Source organism: Odontesthes bonariensis, chromosome 23, assembly GCF_027942865.1.
Source record: "Odontesthes bonariensis isolate fOdoBon6 chromosome 23, fOdoBon6.hap1, whole genome shotgun sequence".
NCBI classification, from domain to species: domain Eukaryota; kingdom Metazoa; phylum Chordata; class Actinopteri; order Atheriniformes; family Atherinopsidae; genus Odontesthes; species Odontesthes bonariensis.
This window is the reverse complement of record NC_134528.1, coordinates 19,986,811-20,006,328: the sequence shown is the minus strand read 5'-3', so window position 1 is coordinate 20,006,328 and position 19,518 is coordinate 19,986,811. Positions and strand designations below refer to the sequence as shown.

The window sequence follows — 19,518 nt, the reverse complement described above, 5'->3', positions numbered from 1 at the left end:
CACTGCAAAGAAGTCCCTATATTATGCATGTGCACATGCTTCCAATAAATTACAAAAACACACATCAAAATGGGCAGAAAAGACAGTAGGTGGTTATTAAAGAGACAAGAGAGAAAAACAGAGAGAAGGAGAGGAGACACTTTACCAGCAATCAAAGATGCAGAGGAAAAGAGATAGAGGGAGAAGTAGAGGTAGAGGAGAGGGAGTTTGCTTCTAATCAGCCTGGATCCAAAATTTAGACAGGCACACACAGAGGCGCGAGGAGTCCCTGTAGGATTAGGACCTTGGTGCTGTGTGTGAGTGTGTGTTTGTGTGGAGTGTGAACGTCCCACGAGACTGATTAGCCATGAATGACTGATGACGGATCTTTGTTTTTTTTTGTTTTTTTTACTCCCTCTCTTGCTCTCTTTTCTTGTTTTCCTTCTCACAACTCTCAGCTCGGGCAAGAGCATGGCAGAGGATGCACACACACACACACACAAACACAAACACACACACACATCCATGTACACAATGCTGCACGGAGCTCCATGTATATTCAACAAAGGCTCCTGAATATACTTAATGCTTTCATGTGTGTCACTGTGTAACGATCCATGCTGTTCCACACAGCTGCTTCTCTCTTTTTCTTACCCTTTTACTCCACCTTACACACACACACGCAAATATGTACCTATTTCCTATTTAAGATCACATTAGCAGTCTTTCATACCAAATGCTAAATCTGTTCAGTCTGAGCCCCAGCAGCAGTGTGACTCATGAAAACTGAAGGGTCCCGCATTCAGGAGGCAGTCTGACCACTCTGCCTTCTTTAACCTCACCTCCAGATGAACCTACAGCCCCCGCCATCCATCTAAGCCCCTGACAGCAAAACAAACTGGACATAAACCAGCCTGAATGAAGCCCATTACAATATGAATGAGCCAAACAGAGCTGAAATGAATCAAATAGAGAACCAAAACACAGCAGCGAAGAAAAGGGCCCCGGCTGAGTCAAATAAGTCAGGTCGAGTGACGATGAGTCAGGCATAAATGTGACCCTGAGACGGAGAAAAAGCAGGCCTCTCAGGTGTCGGCTGCCGCTGCGATAAAGGTTGCCGTGGTTGCACCGTCTGTCTTGGCGGTGTGCATTTTCAGGGTGTGCAGAACTGTGAATCTGCCGAGACTGTGACATCATGTCTAAGTGATGTCACCTCTCTGTCACGTAGCGTAAACATGGAATTGCCTTGACCCCTCTGAAGAGGAGGAAAGCCATAAAAAAGCAAGCAATTACAGTGTCTGCACACACACTTTCTTTTCACATATCAGGCCTTCATGCATTAATATCATGAATAATAGCCACAGCAGCAACAAATTCAAACACCTTGTACTGCACTTGTAAATGAAAACACACAAACGCACACACATTGAGGCCCCCCCCCCCCCCTTCTCCTCCTCCAAGACGCTGTTTTAGCCTTGTGTTTTGCGGGCTGTTTAAAATGTCATTTTTCTCTCGTTGCTCTGACTTCAAAAGCGCCTCGCTGAGCTCTCACTCCCTCTTGCCAAATCCTCCAAACGTTTCTGATTTAGTGAGTTGGCCATGGGCCGAGTAGCACCGGGACAGGCCCGTTAACAACCGGCCGTGTGGTGGAGAGGGGTGTGAGGGGGAGTGGCTGTGGGGGTGCAAGAAAAGACCAGAGAGAAACAAACAAGGCAATGTGGAAAAGCAGAGGAAGCAGGCTGAAATTGAGACAGAAATAGGAGGAGTGGTGAGAGAGCCTGGCCTGCTAACAACGCAAGAAGGCGATGGGTGTGTGTGGAGTTAGACAGAGACGGGAGATGGATATAAGAGGTGTGGGGATCGATTGAAAAGAGAGAAGAGAGCAAAGACGAGTGTGGGGGGGGTGGGGGACATGGATGTGGAGAAGGAGGAAGGAGGGCTGGAGCACCACTCGAAAAAGCCGAGAGGAACAAATGCACTCCTCGAGGGGAAGTGAAATAGGAAAGCAGAAGAAGGAAGAGGGGAGGAGCGAGGAAGAAATGAAGGTCTGGCCAAAGAGGGAAAGAAGAGGAAGAAGAAAAGGGGGAAGAGGAGCAAGAGTGAGGGAGAGAGAAAAGAACACATGGACACAGGAAGTCTGGTGCTTTCCATTCACATGCCAAGTCATCAGATGGTGGTGTGTGTTCACACCCCGGAGATGTCGCAACCAAACGCACCCCACTCCCTTCAAATCACTGCTACCGACAATAAGCAGCTGTTCTTGTGTTGGATGAGAGTTGGAGGCGAGACATAAGTCTTTCTGTCAGAGTGGCAAATGTGCTTCAGAACAAATGCAAGCTTTGCTCAAAACTCCAACATCAAAGGGGTTTTTGCTTAATACGTTCAACTTTTTATCTTTGTATTGATGTGACCTTTTAGACAGCTCCAATCTTGGTCACAGTTACTCTGAGGTCAATTTGATTAGCTGCAGTGAAACACTCAGGAACATATTCAAACGATGTGCAATGGTTTGCTTGAAATATGAAAGCAAAGACCAGAGACTAATTTGTAATGGAAATGCCTTTTTACGATTCCACTGGCCTTATTCAATGACTTAATGCTTTTACTGTGTCAACAAATTCAAACAGTTGGATGCATTTAACTGATTTCTTTGGCCTTGCTGCATATTTTATTTAAAAAATAGATAGGGGCAGTACTTATGTGGGTTTCAAACCAATAATAGACTGTGTATGTAAAAGGCCGTTTTAAAAAGAAAGAGGTACGTTTTTGTGGGTAACATGCCCTTTAAATCATGTCATTGTCTCTAATGTATCTACATAAAAAAAATCCTTCCACTCACTTTAATTTGATGCAGATTTATCTTTTTTTTACATGGAAGGAAGGGCTTGTTTTGACACATTTAATGTTATTTTATTATGATCTTGAGTTCTTACTTGGGCTTGTTCAAGGCAACAAAACGGTTGAACCTTAAATCCATCCCAAATGATCAGTTGCTTGTTTGAAAAACATACAATTCATTTCGTTGAAAAAAAATTGTGAGATTCTTTAAGCAGACTTAAGTGCAGACTTAAAACGTCCGTTGTCTTTAAGAGTCTTCTACTCATGCAATGCCCCTGTATTGCATGGTCCAATATTGATCCAATTTGATTCAGAGTAAATTTTTTTTCCCCTTTCTTTCTTGAATTGAACTGAATTGACAGTTTACACTCTTCTCCTTCCAGTCTCAGCTCGGCTGGCTGCAGCCTTCGCCAGCTGTCTCCTCCAAGCAGGGGGTCGTCTTGCACGCTGCACCCAAGATGTGCCCCTTGTAACCTGGGTAGTTGGTTAGGTGAAGGGGGGGGGGGGTCTGACTGGGTCTCATCCACTGCTGACTCATATCTCTCTCTCACACAACCATACACACATCCACCCCCCCACCCCCACAGACACACACAGAGCCAAGCGTCTCCTCTGTCTTGCTTTCACTCACTCACACTCTTGAGAGGCAGAAGAGACGCTAGGCTGGGGAGTCGGGGATGACGGCAGTGGGTGCTGTCAGGCGGTGGTAATCTGACTGGATTACCAACCAGGTGGAAACATTCAGCCAATCTACTCCCTCCACCCCCACAGCCCCATTCCTACTCCCCTCCTCCTCCTCTGCTCTATCATTGCTTTTCTTTTCTTTCTTTATCTCTACAGGGCTATACTTCACCCTTGTCTTTTAACATAACCACACACACACACACACACACACACACACCACTCCATCTATATTAACCGAAGATCTTTGTATCTCACATTCCACAAGCATGTACTCAGAATCAAAACTCGTGCATGCTCAAAAATACGTCGTCCTCTCTTTCAACGCTGTGCACTGCCGTTTGTGTGTGAAGGTGTGTGCGGGTAGGAGGGTGAAGGGGTGTGTCATCAATGCTGCCATGACGATCAAAGGCGAGAAACTTCCAAGAGAGATTTTCTTGGCAGGATCATGATGAATGGACTGGGACGCTGCATGTAACGCACATATTCAGCTACATACAGTTACAGCCGAGATATGCAGAATTTAACCGCAGGATCTTGTGCTTCCCTAACAAGACTGAACACGAGGAGAAGGGAGAAGAACAGAGGGGCGAGAGGAAGAGGAAGGTCAGGAAGAAAAGAGCCAAAGAGGAAGGACTCACAGAAAGGAAAGAGAGGATATCTAGTCTAACCAAAAGAGTATGTTTTCATTACATCTCTCAGAGCGTAAGACATGAGCAGCTGAGGATGGAGACCCTTCGAAGTTTGTGAATGAGCGTGTGTGTGCCGCTGTGCATGTGAGCACACATAAGGTGAATGTAAACTCTTTCTGTCTGTATTACAATCACACAAGCGGACACTCTCACATACGCAATCGTGTAAACAAAAACCGTCTGCTGTCTGGGAAGTAACACACCTGTTCAATGACAAGCGCTGCCACGCCCTCCGCAATGCTGCACACCTGTGCTACTGCAGGCTAAATCTAACCCTAATCACACACACACACACGCACACACACTTGCACAACTTCTGCCCAGGGGCTAACATCACTTAACATTAAAAAAAAAAAAGAAGGAGAGGTGGGAATAAGAGCAAAGAAGTGAAAATGGGAAGAGAAAGACAAACAGACAGACAGACAAAGGCTTTCCCACTGCTCCTATCAGTAATCTAAACGTCTGTGTAATATAATTTAGGGGTTTTATCAAATGGAGGCCGAGTCTTATGGCGCTGGTATGCGCCTGTCATTCCATCATTTTGTCAAGAGCGACCATATTCAAGCAGACACCATGCTGATCTAAATAAGAGGCTTCGGCAAATTGATGGATTGCTGGTTTTTCTGGGATATGAAGAAACAGCAGAATAAGGGAAGTCTTTTTTATTTTTTTTCTTACTTTGTATTTCTGTAAGCGATACACACGGTCTGGTAGAATGAGACTGTAAAAAGAGTCGATGTGTGTGTGTGTGTGGGTGTGTGTCTCCGTACAAAGATCTAAAATGAACCCCTGTCATAACCCCCCTCCTACTCTGCTGGCCAACTCCACATCATATCTACCCCCTGTGCCGAAGCCTAGGGCAGAGCATACAGCTTTCTGAATCTCTAAGGGTGCAAGGACAAAGGTAACCCCCCACCCTCTCCATCCTAACCTCCCACCAAACACACACACACACACACACACACACACACACACACACACACCCGTACTGCAACCCCCACCCCAAAACAACAATCCTTCATGCCCATCATGTCAGTCAAAACCCCATAAGGGACATGCATGGAGAGCCTGGATACCTGGGATCTCAATACAGTGTCATGCACCTTGAGACCCAGTGAGAGGCCCTCTTGAATATATTTCAATAGCATTATCACCCCGCATTACTATGCTTATTCCCCCTTTCAACATTACAGAATCACTTTTAAATTGGGCTGTAATGCATATCAGCGAGGAGCAATATCAGTCAAAGTGGTTTTTGAATTGTTATGCAAGACAGATGAGTGTTTATTGCCAAAAATGACACGGATATTTTTGGCTGAATAATTTCAGTTAGATTTAAGAGACACAGGAAGCTGACTCCCTTAGAAAATATCCAAAATGTATTATCAACATAAATTATGGCGGGACGATCATTTCGTGCCACACTGAAATAAAGTACAATGCAGATCGCCAACGATGTGGATGACCCCGCAGGTAAAACGCAAGAAAAAAAGGAGACATACAGCGCAGACCAATAGGTTTTTTAAATTTATTTTAGAAGCTAGAATTTACAAGAAGAATTTCATATGACGTGCAGTACGTGAAATATGTTGAACTGATAAAGTAATAAAAATTATAAAAGCTGCAATATTAGTGTGAACACACACACACGTATATATATATATATATATATACATATATATATGTATGGATAGATAGATAGATATTAAAACGTATATAATTCAACTGTATATAATTCAACTGTCCCATACCCAGAAAGAAAAATATATTTTGAAAATAATAAATAAAGTGGCACGTATTTTGTACACATCCATTAATGGCAGGCTTACTTTTGTGAACCACTTCAGAACATAAAAGGGTGGATCAAGATGATGTTCCACACAGCAGACAGACTGTCTGTAGAAGAACCAGCTGCATTTGAAAATGATCATTTAAGGGTGTTTCTTATCCTACATTCATATTCCAGTTAATGTTGCTATAAATAGGTATATACAATTAATGATTTCATGCACAGCCTATCACTCTCCCTGAACACACACGCATAAGCGCACACACCCTTTTGAGACAGGATACCAAAGCTACTTGTTAAATCTAATGCATGCACTGTCAACCCATTCGCACCCCGTCACGTCCCCGCTCAATATAGAAACCGGATTTTCTAGTATTACCCGCACCTCTTCACTCCCCACCACTGCAACCACCACTTTGGGACCAGTACAAAACCGCATGTGCGCCGAATTTATCGGCACCAAATCACCATTGTTATGGAACATTTTAAAAGGAGAAGAGGCCATAGAAACGTGGCTCCAATATACCTTTCATTCATTGTTTAATGGGAAACATAAACGATGCAATAACCCAACTGGAATTAATTACATCAAAAGGAAACGATTACTTGACTTAGATACCACTAGATACGTCTCATAATCCGTGTTTGGTAAAACCAAAGAATTCTGCAATATTTTCGAATGCTTTAAAGGTTGAAAGCGTAACGTAAAGAGGGAGCCATATCGTAAATTTAAAGTTATATTCATTTGCAAACGCAGGTACTGTTTCTTTTGGGTTCCGTTCAGTACGTTGCTTTTATATGAGCTTGAACTTTACGTATATTTTCTTGTATCACTACAGCAAGCAGCTGGGCCATAAATAGTTCGCGAAAGAAGGCAAAAACATCAAAGTCTTGAAAATGTCTGCGCCTCTATTCTCATTTCTCATGTCTAAACTCTCACAAAGTTGGTTTCCTCCCACGCATCCACGTGAGATAATTCTGGTTCGTCACTAAAGAGTTTCCCCCAAGTTTGCAATATGGAAAACATATGCCACATATAAAGGAGAGTAGATTCTTGTTTCAAAGTCGTACTTGTCATGGATACAGTGCAAAAAAAAAAAAGAAAAAGAAAAAAAACTGATCGCAAACTGACCTGAGTGCGGACCCATGGAGAGGGGCGATGAGTAGTATTTCCCGGGCTGGAAGTGTGCGGGGTGCTGCACGGAGCCGTGGCCGCCTGGCGCCATCCGAGACGCGGCGCTGTGAACCAAGGCGCTCCGCTCTGTCAGGAGGTGGTGCGGCGGAGCGAAATCTCGGCTTTCCATCCCGATGAGAACCGATAAATCCCAAATCCAAAGTAAAATCCGGGGGCACCGAAGGTTTTATGCACCCAGATGCAAATAATCCCTTTTTATGAACTTCGGGCTCCCCTCGCACTGAGCGGAGTTTTGGCGTTGTAGGGTAGAAACGGAGTCCCCGTCATGTCCTACAAAAGAGAGAGCAGGAGACAAGTCAGCGCTGACAATAATGAGGCAAGCAAGGATGTGGCGCTGAAGAAAAGGCTGAGAGACAGTCCCTGCTCAAGTTTAAACAAACAAGCAGTATTCAGTAGACTAGGCTACACAAGTTCCACATGACGCTTCAAAAGGCACGTTTGCGCATTTTCTGCCCCGGCAATTTTTCGACGGTGAATTGTGCCACGATAGAAGGTGAGCAAAATCTGTTCTAAACACCAAGGTGAGTGCATGCAGATTTGTCCTGCACTATATCGCCTGCCCCAACAGTGGAACCCCCCCCCCCCTGCCCCCAAATACACACACACCACTCCTCACTCGACGACCAGACACGATAAAAAATAACGCGCAAAGGAGCTATCTTTACCAGCGAAAAAGAAGGGAAAAGGGAGATCTGGCCCAAGTACAAACAGTTAATTCCCACGTACAATACAGCAGCGGGCTAAAAAAGACTCTCTCGATGAGGGAGATGTTATAAGTCTAGATTCAACAAGGACTGGTCATAAACAAGCCGGACCTCGGGGCTTTTGCACTAAAACGTTAAGAAAACCATCTGCACAAATTCGGTTTTTATCCTTATGGGGACTTCAAGCTATTCCCCAGCCTGTAGAGTTCCAAACTGAAAGGAATATTGTTGGCTATTTATATGAATTGAGTTATGTTCACTTCTTCACTTATTTGTCAATAAATCTGTCTTTACGTGTAAGACGCTGTCACTTCAATTCTTGATTTTCTTTTAAAAAAGAGAGGCGTCCGGAGGATCCAACAGCAGCACTGCCTTGGTTCTGTTGGGTGCTTGAATGAGCTAAATATGCCCTTCGTCTTTGCTCCCAGGAATATATCACGATTGGACTTTTTATAGTTTCTCCCACCGTAATCAGGATCGTTATTTGTGTTATGGCTTATTAACGAACACTGCAACGAAGCAGCTATTTCGATCAACTCCTACGGTGTCAACAGCAGTGGCCCGCTCGCCTCCTGACAATGGCAAAAACACCACGCAGGTCTGCTACACTGTATACATATATATTCATATAGGCTGCACTGTGATCACAACCACAAATCAAATCACCTTTACGCCACAGCGCGAGGGGAGTGGGGCAGTAAACAGGGAAATAGACTGGGATTTTATGTCCCTCATAGCTTTGGTCATTTACTCAAATAGGGCTCCCTGAGACACGATGGGGAGATGTGGGTGCATGTTTTCACCAAACACACCTCAGCAGTCCATCTATTGGGCTTTCCAATGCGTGGCACGTCCACCTAACGCTCTGTTGATGCAGATAGCAACTTTCAGGAACCAACGATAAAGGAACAAAGAAAATATCAAATGCTCTGGTGGACCAGGAGCTTATAAAGTGCAGAGAATAGTGCCTACACGAGCTCGGGTATTCTTTAAGTCTTCTTTGGACACACGGTCTTGCACATATACACACACACACACAGGCGCGCTGCTCAAACACTCCAACTTTCAAGATTTTTTTTTCTCCTTTTAGGAAGAAAAATCTCCAAACTTCCACAGCTCTGACAGACTCAGTGTTCGTAAATATATATATATATATAGGCCTATATATGTGTGTGTGTGTGTGTGTGTGTGTTGCGTCTATACACACCCTTACATTTTTTTTTTTTGCCAAACTGCGAGTGCATTTGAATTATTAAATTTCCTTTTTGTTTGCAAGCACCACGTTATCTATTTGGAGCATATGTGGTGGACGACGATGGGAGAAATGAGGGTAAAAAAAAAAGAAAGAAAGAAAGAAAGAAAGGGGGGCGAGAAACGCAGGCTGCATGCGCACAGGGAAGGCAAAATGGGCTCTCTCCTGTCCCCTAGGCTGTGAGAAACAATGGCCCTTCTCTACGGGACATCAATCACACACCACTCTCGTCTGACATTTGTCTATACGTTTTAAAATTTTCAGGCCGTAAACACGCGTCCTGGGTGTTTACATTCCACGTCAACGGAGAGCCACTCAAGCTACATTTAACAACCTGAATCTAAATTCCGTGTTATCGCACGCCACGCAAACGAAACGACGTGAACAGATCGCGCGTAACAGTTGGGGAAAATGATCATTTTGGATCTGCAATAGTGTGTGAGTGTGGGCGTGTGTGCGTCCGTGCACAGGCAACGTGGAAGGCGTTCAGACATCCTTCCAGTCAAGACTCCCCCAAACCTCATACACACCTAACCCAAGCACGCAAACACACACACGCGCACACACACACACACACACACACACCTCAGTGCCCTGGAAAGGGTCAAACTATCGTCAGACGAAAATCCCCCTACAAAAGTAACCACTGTTGGTCAAGACGACATTACATGAACTTTCCACAAAAGCCAGCAAATCCGCAAAGAATTGTATTACTCACATCTCATGTAATTGAGGTTTCAAGCAAAAAAAGCGCCTTTTGTGCTCTTTGAGCAGAAATCTATTCAATCATAAATGCGTGGAGCTCTGGACAAACAAATAAATAAATATATAAACAGATAAAAGGAATTTTACAAAAAAAGCGTTTACTGCAAAGTGTCTCGGGTCCAGAGGCCAACGCGTTACCCTCAGCAATTTTGCAATAAAATAAAGTCACAGAGCATAACAGGCGCACTAAATCCAGACATTCAGAGGCCGAGTAAAGAGGAGAGACAAGCCCGGCTCAGCCGAAGACAGCCCGGCGTCTGTACAGCCTTCATAAGGAGGGAGCACCGCAGACTGCAATAAACCTTCCCGTGTGCCTCTAGCTCTCGAACACACTCGCACTACAGGAAACTGGCAAAGCCAAAATCTACAATTTAGAACAAGTTTATACAGCACGAGCCGCAATGACAAGCAGGAGTTCTTTTTTTAGGATAAATTAATTTTGAGAACACATAAGTATTTCGGCTTCGGGGAGAGGTCAAAACAAAAAGTGACACACTCACAGCTCAGCACACAGAAGAATCATGAAATAAGACCTTCAAAATACTGCGAACCCGTGAGATCCGCCACTTTAACGCAGTTAATGAATGAAGAATGCCCACAGATTATTAATCCGTACGCTTTAAAGAGTACCCAGACCACCCTACATTTTAATCTCTTTTCTCCAAAGGTAAACTACATGACAGTGAACACGAGTTGTTGTTGGGGTTTTTTTTTTTGTTGTCGTTGTTGTTGTTTTTTTCTCAATCGGGTAAATCTCAATTTTAATAAAACGCAAAAATCCTCCCTTGCATTAAAAAGACGAACTAAAAGCCTCATCCAACGCGAACGCCGACTAATACCAAAGAAAGCTGTAAAATCATTTGCGACTTACTGGCAAGTTAGATCCACTGCGTGGCGAGCAGGGTATAATGAAAGAAAAAGTACAAAAATGATTCAAAGTGAAAATCCCCGAGTCGCAAAGATGAAACATGTGGGATTGATTACATCCTATGCTGCTGCAAACTGTGCTGTGCAGTCACTTGAGGTATGGGAGAGACGCATCGTAGAAGTTCAGGCTTGTAGTGAATCGAGGCTCGTTCATGCAGCCGGAGACTCAGACACGCCGGGAGGAGGAGGAGAAGGGGGAGGAGGTGGAGGAGGTTGAGGTTGAAGGGGTGTGTGCGCGGGGAGGGGTGGACGCGCAGGCCTATTGGTTTGAGAACTACAATGTGAAAGCGTGCCCGTGAGGCGCTCCCCCACCACCGCACCCTACTCGTCCACACACACATACACACGCGCGCGTGCGCGCGCACACACAACCACTACCACCCTCTCCTTCGACGGTAAACACAAGCTGCTATTGGCTGCTGCTACGAGCCAATGGGTGAGCCGCCGGAGCCGAGGAGCGAAACGGCGGGCGTTTGATTTGCAACCCTCTGCGGTCTGCGTGCGCGCGCAAATGCGAGGAGACAGGCGGCGCGGCACGGCTCGGCTCGGCTCGCCTCAGTGTGGAGAGAGGAGAGGAGCTGGCTCTGCCTGCACCGTGTGATCGCGGGTGGAGAGCAAACAGCATCTAGCCAATTCCGTGTGATCCTGCTGCAGTGGAGCTCAGATGCTGCGTGTGTTCTGAGCGCGCTGTGTCGTTTATTTTGCTGTGTGTCAGCGCTGATGTGATAGTTTTATTGATGCTCCTTCAGGGAAATCTGCTTTTACACTTTTGCCCCCGCTGGACGTGTTCATCCTTATTAGTAGAATCTGTGTCTGCTTTAGTGGGCATGTAGAGTCTTTTTTGCATTGTGGGGCATTTTTTTTTACATCCAACACAACCTCTTTTTATACAGCACAAGACAATCTGAAGAGACAATAAACGGGTCTGCAGGTATACGTGCCTTTTGATATGTGTCATTTCTCCTCTGGGAGCAAATCCAGCTGTTTCATTGCCTCACACATGCGGCTAAAACTCGTAGTAATCGTTTTATTGTATGAGATGAGTCCTCTGTCAGCCCACGTCAGTGTTTTTATATGTAAAGGGATACATCACAAAACTTTAAATGAAGCTGTCGTTTGTTGGCAGGCTTAGAGGGGTTACATGTAAATAAACAAGGCTTCGTATATTCAATCATTTATACTTCATATGTCTGTACCTGTCTCCAATTCTACCCCCCTCACACACAGTCTCACACACACACACACTGACAAATTGAATCACTGCATAATTTGAAAGCGTTACTATCCTCGGGGTTAGCCCTGCGCATGGTTCACTAATTTAGTCAATTAAAAGTGGAAGGATATGGGCTTGTGTGTTTCCATGTCGAAACATATGAGCTGCTATAGGCTAATATTCCCGTGCAGGTTTGTTTATATGTGGAAGTAAAGGGTTAAATCCGAGGGCTTCGGTCCTGCGAAGCTCCTGATTGGTTGGCAAGCAGCCAGAGTGCTGTCAATCATCGAGTGTAAACAAGGCTCTGATTGGCTGCTGGCCAGTCCGCACTGGGCTGCCTGAAAAAAGCAATTACTGCCCCTACGGTTTCAAGGCGGCCCCGCGCTGAACGATGAAAGGAGATAAGGAGGGGCGGTTTTAAGGCACCCCCACGGCGAACCCCGTTGGCCCCAGAGCAAAAGGAGAGTCAAGAGTGACTAAATCAAAGGGAATACGGCAAAAAAGGGGGGAAATTACACGTTGTATTAAATGTAGGGGTTAGATTCGCGGATTGCTGCAAAAACAACTTTGTGTTTCGAAAATGGAGGAGAGGACGGCAACAAAAACAGGAAAACAGCTATTGCGCTGCCGAGAGAGCTCTTTTTTCCCCACAAATATGGAGGGTGAAAAGTTTTTTGTCCACAAAGGAGACGGCAGAGAGAGCCATAGGTCTGTTAAGAGACAGAATTGTAAGATATTTCTCACTTAACTGTCAGCGAAAATGTTCGATCCTCTCTACCTCTCCCTCAACGCACGGCTGCGCGTAAAATGTTGACTAAAACTTCTCACTGCCAACCTTTCTATAATTAAGTGGACATTTCCGAGTTTACACGGGAGCTTCAATGGTACGTCAGAGTAACAATAAATTATTTTATTTATTTATTTATTTAATTGTTGATACCCAATAGGTAGCCTAGCAAATAATGCCGTGTTGAAATAAAATGCAAAAAATGACTAAAGAATAAAGAAAAAAAACCCCTCATGAGCACAAATGTAATTTTAAAAACTGAGACACGTCACCTTATGTGTTTTTTAAATATTATTCCTGTAAAAACAACAACAGAGCTACAACGCGCGCGGGGGGGAACCATTTAGCAGTAGAAAGCAAATCCTGCAGCCTGGTTTTTAGCTGAACTTGTCCAGAGCTGACAACAGTGAGCACGCACCTCATAAAGTATACACAGGCTGCTCCAAGTGATGTCCCTTTACATTAAAACACAGACTCCCAAGCGCTTCGGTCCAGCTCCAAACACAACACATACAAAAAGAAAAAGAGAGAGAGACAGAGCCGATTGATAACTTATTGAATTACATCCACGGAACTAAACGACACTTTCATCTACATGGGGAATTAATTTATACATATTCGATTCAAATCATATAACTTCAAAGAGAGCAGATTTATGATCAGATAATCGTTGCAGTCTTACATGAAAGTCTGCATGCCCAAGCCTCGAGATGGGTCTCAGCTACCAAGTGCACACACTCAGGGCGAGTATAAAACTTTGTTGTCCAGAGTCGATATTCTCATAAAGTCCAAATGTGTTCTTACCGGGGGCCCGGTGGGACCCACCTGAATGCATTTGAGTGACACGGGTAGCCTAAACATCACCTTGTGACAGATAGTGCCGTTCTTCCATGAAAATTAGCTGCATATTTGTTTGAACACCCTCTATAGGAGGAAATTAGAATAATTAACTTTTAGGGGGGGGGGGGGGGGGGGGGGGGGGGAGGGACTCAATCATGGAGATTAGACACAAATGGGACGTTTTCATCTCACCAACAGGTTTGAAATTTCACGTAAAACTGCAGTCACGTGATGTTAGAATCAGATTTATATTCAGGACTTTTGCACGAAGTGTTAAAAAGAGGAGAAAAAAAAAACTTTTTTCCTTGATTCCAACTGGACCTGTCGGAGCCAGGGCAGGAAACGTCGGCAGGCCTGCCCCATTCCTAGGGCGAACTGTAGGGTATTTATTATAAAATGACTCGGTTTCCACCTTCTCTCTCCTGACAGTGTTGTCCACTGCACTAATGACAGGGGGACAATAAAGAATTCTGTTCCGCAGCTCACAAAAGGGGGCCGCCACTTAAAACAGAAATCTGCATTTAATTTATTTAGTGACAAGGAAAAGCCTTTTATTGCTTGATTTTTATTGGTTCTTTTTCACTTAAAAAGGGGTGGGGGCTGGGTGTGTGGATGGGAGAGAAAGCATAACACAACGCACTCCTCACCCCCCCTTCCAAAGCCTCCTCAAGTCCGTGTGCCAGCGCGAGCTATACAGTGGGGGAAGGAGGAGGAGGAGGGGTAATTAATGCGGATTGACTGATTGCTCTTGAAACAGACCGGTCCTGCGCGCGGATTGTCCTCGAGCAATGAAGCGTTCCTGACTGACACTTCCCACCTTCCCTTCTTCGCTTCCTTCTCCCATCGCTTCCCCCTTTGCTCTCTCTTCCTCTCTCACAAGCCCAGCGCAAGAGACTCTCGATCGCGGCCGCATTTCAGGCGCCCAGCCCGGCCAGCAGAGGCAGTTTTCTCCCCAGCTCAGGCTGTGGAACGCAAAGTCTTTGGGGCATTTATTTATGGGATATTTTCGAACTTTCATGCTTTTTTTGCGATGCTATATGACCATAATTTGGTGTAAAATGATATGTACAAGTTTAGTACTGTTTCCCCCCCCCTTTTAAAGAAAAAGAAACCAAATCCAGTTTCATCTCTTGAGGAGTTGCATAAAATAGGGTGAACAGCGGTTTTACGCTCGTTGGACATTGTCAGTGGGTTCGAATCGTCTCCAACCACACCCTCCAAAAATGATCTGAATAAACTTTTGAGAGTCTGTGGGACCACGTTTTTAGAAAAAGCACAATTCACAGTCAACGGGAAACACATTGGCGAGACTGGGTCCAAACGGAGAGCGGTCTCCGCGGGAGGCCGTCCATACAGGGCAACCATCCTATTCGCACCAGATACTTTCTGATTGCCGTTTAATGATGAGAATTTCCAAACAGGGCTGCTCATCAGGGACACGCCCAGACTATCTAAAGGTGGTGCAACCCCATGAGACAGATCCGTGATAGAGAAGAAAAGAAATGTAGCGGCGCTGCCAAGCTTGTGAAAAACAAGACTGCTCTGTGCGCTCTGGGCGTGTATCAGCGGTGATGTGGGCACAGCGTTCAGACTACTTTCCTCTCTCTCTTTCTTTTCACTCCTTCCCTTTTTGGGTGCCCAACACAATGCAAACATCAACCTCGACAAACAACAATATCGTTCCCGACCACAGAAGAACACGCGATGAAGTCAGAGGGTGACTGGACGCAAAAACAACATGACCTTTCCTTCTCTTTGCGCGCGGGGCAAATGCTGCTATTTCGGATCATCCTGACAGTGAGATTCACAACGGGTCAGGATATAGGCTATGAAATGTTTGTCCATTAAAAATAAAACGACTAAAGTACCCCCCCCCCCCCTCCCCCCCCAAAAAAAAAAGAAAAATCCTTTAAAGAGCCTGATATTGCCAAAGGAAACCCACTGCGACGTATGACTAAAGAAGATACCCCTTTAGATGGAGACGTTGATAAGTGGAGAAGAGGAAGATGATGATGGTGACAGAGGGAATAGTTTTGGCACCAAATTAGTACCTGCCCCACAACAACCATGTATCCCTCTCGCCACCATCCATTTATGGACCATCAAAACACGCAGGTGGAGGCTTTAATTATCATTACATTCAACATGGCCATGGCATACCTTCCTGCCGTGTCTCTGCGCTCTTTGCACTGTAAGCTTGTGTGTAGCTTATATTCAGACAGGGAGGAGGCCCGAGTCTTAACAGCATGCGAAATGTTGACATTATACTCGCAAATAATAGGATTAAATCTATCGAGTGCCTGACGTGCTCCGCACCGCGTCAGTCTGGTGCTGCCTCAATTTGTGTGTTTGTCTTCCAGAATTTCTACAAACACTTCCTGCTCCGCCGACATGCATACACTTGCACACTCACGGGACGTTGGAAATGAAAGCGATCTTTGTGTTTTTGTAGCTGAGCATGGAGATCAAAAAACGCGTCCTGTTCAAACCGAGGATCTTTAAGGAACCGCGAGTCCGAGAGGAGTGTAAACGCAAAGCCGCGCACAACTGAGCCGGGGGGTCACTGGGCCACCTGACCTCCTGCTGCTGATCATTCAGCGTTTTTAAGCAGACGACTCGTCCGACAAAAAGAGAGAGAGAGAGAGAGAGAGAGAGAGAGAGAGAGAGGGGGGGGTGGGGGGGGACTAGTAGAAAATAGATTGTGCCTCATGGAGACAGGGAGGAACTTTTTGAGAGGGAAAGTCTCTGGAAACGTTTAGCATTGACACAAATATCCAATATATACAGTCCTCAAGTCTTCTGTGAGTGTGTTGCTCAGTGTGTTGGGTCACAAGACTGTATCTGATGATTAAGGATCACATAAAGCACCAGCTCGCACCTCTTTATAGAAAAATGAGCTCAAACCAATTTAACAATTTAACAAAAAAAGAAAAATCTCCTTAACCTGCTTAAACGTAAAAGATGGTTGTAAAGTTTGACTGCAGAAACTTTAAATAGATAAATGAATAAATTAAAACGTGGCCAAAACGTCCACTTGTGTATCCCGCAGCCTGTCCAAACTGGGGACTATTTAATTGCTCGTGGAATCTATAGGCTATAAAACTGTACTGTATACACTGTAAATCCCATCTCCCGTGGAATTTATTGTATAATTTTAGGGCTTTTTTTCTTCTTCTTTATTTTATATTTACTTAGAATCTGCTGTCTCAATAAATAGAATAATGAAAAATAAATAAATAAATTCAATAAAGAAAGTAAATTCAACAAAGTAAAATAAAATACAGAATAAAACGTGTGCGCCTAAGCGATGAGAACGAGAGGAGATTTTTAATGGAGACTTTCCCTCCGAAGCTGAAGATTTTTGTTGGTCTTTTTCCTTCTCCACAGCTATAAAGTGTAAATGTGTAGAATCAAATGCAAAATCGGGAAACTTTGCTGTCGTCTTGACTTTTAGCAATTATTCATTAATTGGATTGCAAATTCTATGCTCCTTCTTTACGTCTCATCTCCATAAATAAACAGCCTCCAGATACTTTTGTAAAAACAAAGTAATGGATAAGGTGCTGTGGGGGAAGAACAAGAACAAGAAACAGGAATCCCCGCATTAAGATCTAAATCCACAATCAGTTAACTATACCTTTGTCTTTACTTCCACTTTATCAAAACTGACTGTCAGAAATCAGAGCTTCTGCCAACGTGTTGCCGAAGCTCTCGGTGTGTGTGTGTGTGTGTGTGTGTGTGTGTGTGTGTGTGTGTGTGTGTGTGTGTGTGTGTGTGTGTGTGTGTGTGTGCGTGTGTGTGAGACAGAGTTAAAGACAGAGCCGGAGGAGCAAATAAACAGCAGCCCAGTCTGCCTAAACTTACACAGTTTGTAACTTAAAAGTAAGTTTGATAAACTGTAACACCAACTCAGCTCAGCTAAAAGGATTCGCACATTATTCAGTCGCCGTGCGCGCACAATATTCCCCCAACAAGAGGCCCCATCTGACCAAATTTCTTATATGAACTGTATTGGTCTACGGACACTCGTAGAAGTCACCAAAACACGCATCCATCTACGGGCTATTCGTCTTCTGTCAGAGAGCAAAATGTCCACATTTGTTGGAAGCCTGTGGCCAACAACACCGATGGCGTAAAAGCTTCTGCGTGTTTTAGTCATAAGTGAAAGAAAACAAATCAAGCCATCGCTTTCTATAAAACACATAAAGGCCATTTGGATAAATCACTCCAGGGGCACATGCTGGAACTGGATCCATGGATGGCTGAAGGCTGTTTCAGAGATGTTGAGGCCCAAACTAAAAAATAAAAAAAATCGAGACTTTGTTGAAAAACTCCATTCATAATATCAGAAATTAAATCTTCATTTGTGTTAGAAAAACACACCCTCAGAGTAAATCCCACCGACCACGAACACAACGATAAAAGTGTGTCTCCATATAGCTTAAAGTTAAAGGCACTAACCCGAAAAACAAACAACCGAGGAAGAGTTTTCCTTCCTCTTAAAACTTAAGAACGCGCGTAAAAAAGGTTAGAAAAAAATAAGTGTTAAGCCAACGCGCTTGTGTGGACTTAAGACAACGCTTCGTTTACTTACACGGTAACTCCTTGTTGAAAGTATCCGCCGAGGGATTTTCGCCAACAAGCGCCGGATCCTCTGGATATGAGTCTCAGTGTAGCTGTATAATAGCAAATTTATGTCTGAGTGACGCGTCTTCTCTGTGTCACAATGGAACCGAGGCGCTGACATTAAACAGAAAATTGATGGAGAAACTCTCCCTTTTCCTCCCTCTGCCCGTCTCCCTCTTTCCCATGCGCCGTCGACTCAGAGACTAGAGGCTTCTTGCATTTTCTGTTTCTGTTTTTTTTTCTTCTCTCTTTTCATCAGGGGAGGGGGCAAAAGGGACATCATTAAGCATGCTTATGGTAACGCATCAGGAATACACCCTCTCCCAAAAAGTGTAGCCAACAAAGGTGCAGGCCAACATTCACTCCACTCACACACAACGTAACAGACTTTCTTTTTTTTCTTTTTTTCCCCCCCCGACCAGTTGTTTTCATTTGTGATTGTGCTGAACCGGATCTATGCATGAAGGTGGAGCAGCAGGAGGAGAGCAGGCCAGTCACTCCTTCCACAGGCATCTCTCGGATATTCGCCGCAGATTCAGGCTCAGATCTCTCAAACTGCCTCCTCCCTCCACTTTTACCAAAGTGAGCTATAGGTTTTGGGAAACGGCTTCTATGAAAAGGTGCAATCAGCCCTTCTCTGGATATCTAACTGATATCCGTTTGTGGAGACGGTTGTTTGGTAAACGATAGGCCTTATTACCACCTGGAGGTCACGGTTTATCCACCTTTCTGATTTCATCACCGCCTCATCAATGCATACTATGTGTGCAATATACGTAGCTCCTTTCCAGAGTTTCAGAGACACTGTGTCCTGAGCACGAATCGACCGGCGGACGGAAGCAGCGGCGCGCACACACGGTTTCAATTAAAAGAGCGCTATAAACATTTAGCACAAGCGTTAAAGAGTCCGCCGCGTTTCTGCGCGCTCGCCCCGCAGCCTTTGATCGAGTCCAAACGGTCCAGACAAGTTTGCGCGTAAAAGTGAATTTACCTCCACAGAAAGGAAGCTCGGTGTGCCTTCGGTGTGTCGCTGTGGACAAGCGAGACAAAGAGACGGCTTCAACCAACAGAAACAGCGAAAACAGGCTAACAACAGCAGCAGTGCCCCCCCCCCTTTCCCTGATCAAGCGGACGCCTAATGTGCAGGTTGGGGATGAATGCGGAAGAAGCGAACTCTACGAGCTGAAGCTTGGCAATAATGGCAGAGTAATAACTGCGTTGGGGTTTTCT

The 19,518-nt window shown here is 44.7% G+C and overlaps 1 protein-coding gene across 3 annotated transcripts in view; it reads right to left on the bottom strand.

The window, feature by feature from the left end:
* bahcc1b (BAH domain and coiled-coil containing 1b) overlaps positions 1–19,317 on the bottom strand; it is a 61,961-nt gene extending 42,644 nt beyond the window's left edge. The window contains exons 1-2 of one of the 3 annotated variants that reach the window (XM_075458154.1): positions 19,280–19,317; positions 7,112–7,444 (exon numbers count right to left, since the gene is read on the bottom strand). In XM_075458154.1, the coding sequence (XP_075314269.1) occupies positions 7,112–7,283 (172 nt within the window). In that variant the 5' untranslated portion in view covers positions 7,284–7,444; positions 19,280–19,317. Of the gene's footprint in view, positions 1–7,111; positions 7,445–10,766; positions 10,966–18,256; positions 19,190–19,279 lie in introns of those variants that run through there. The other 2 variants (XM_075458153.1, XM_075458152.1) reach the window with 2 other exon arrangements.
* Between the last annotated feature and the right edge of the window lie 201 nt (positions 19,318–19,518).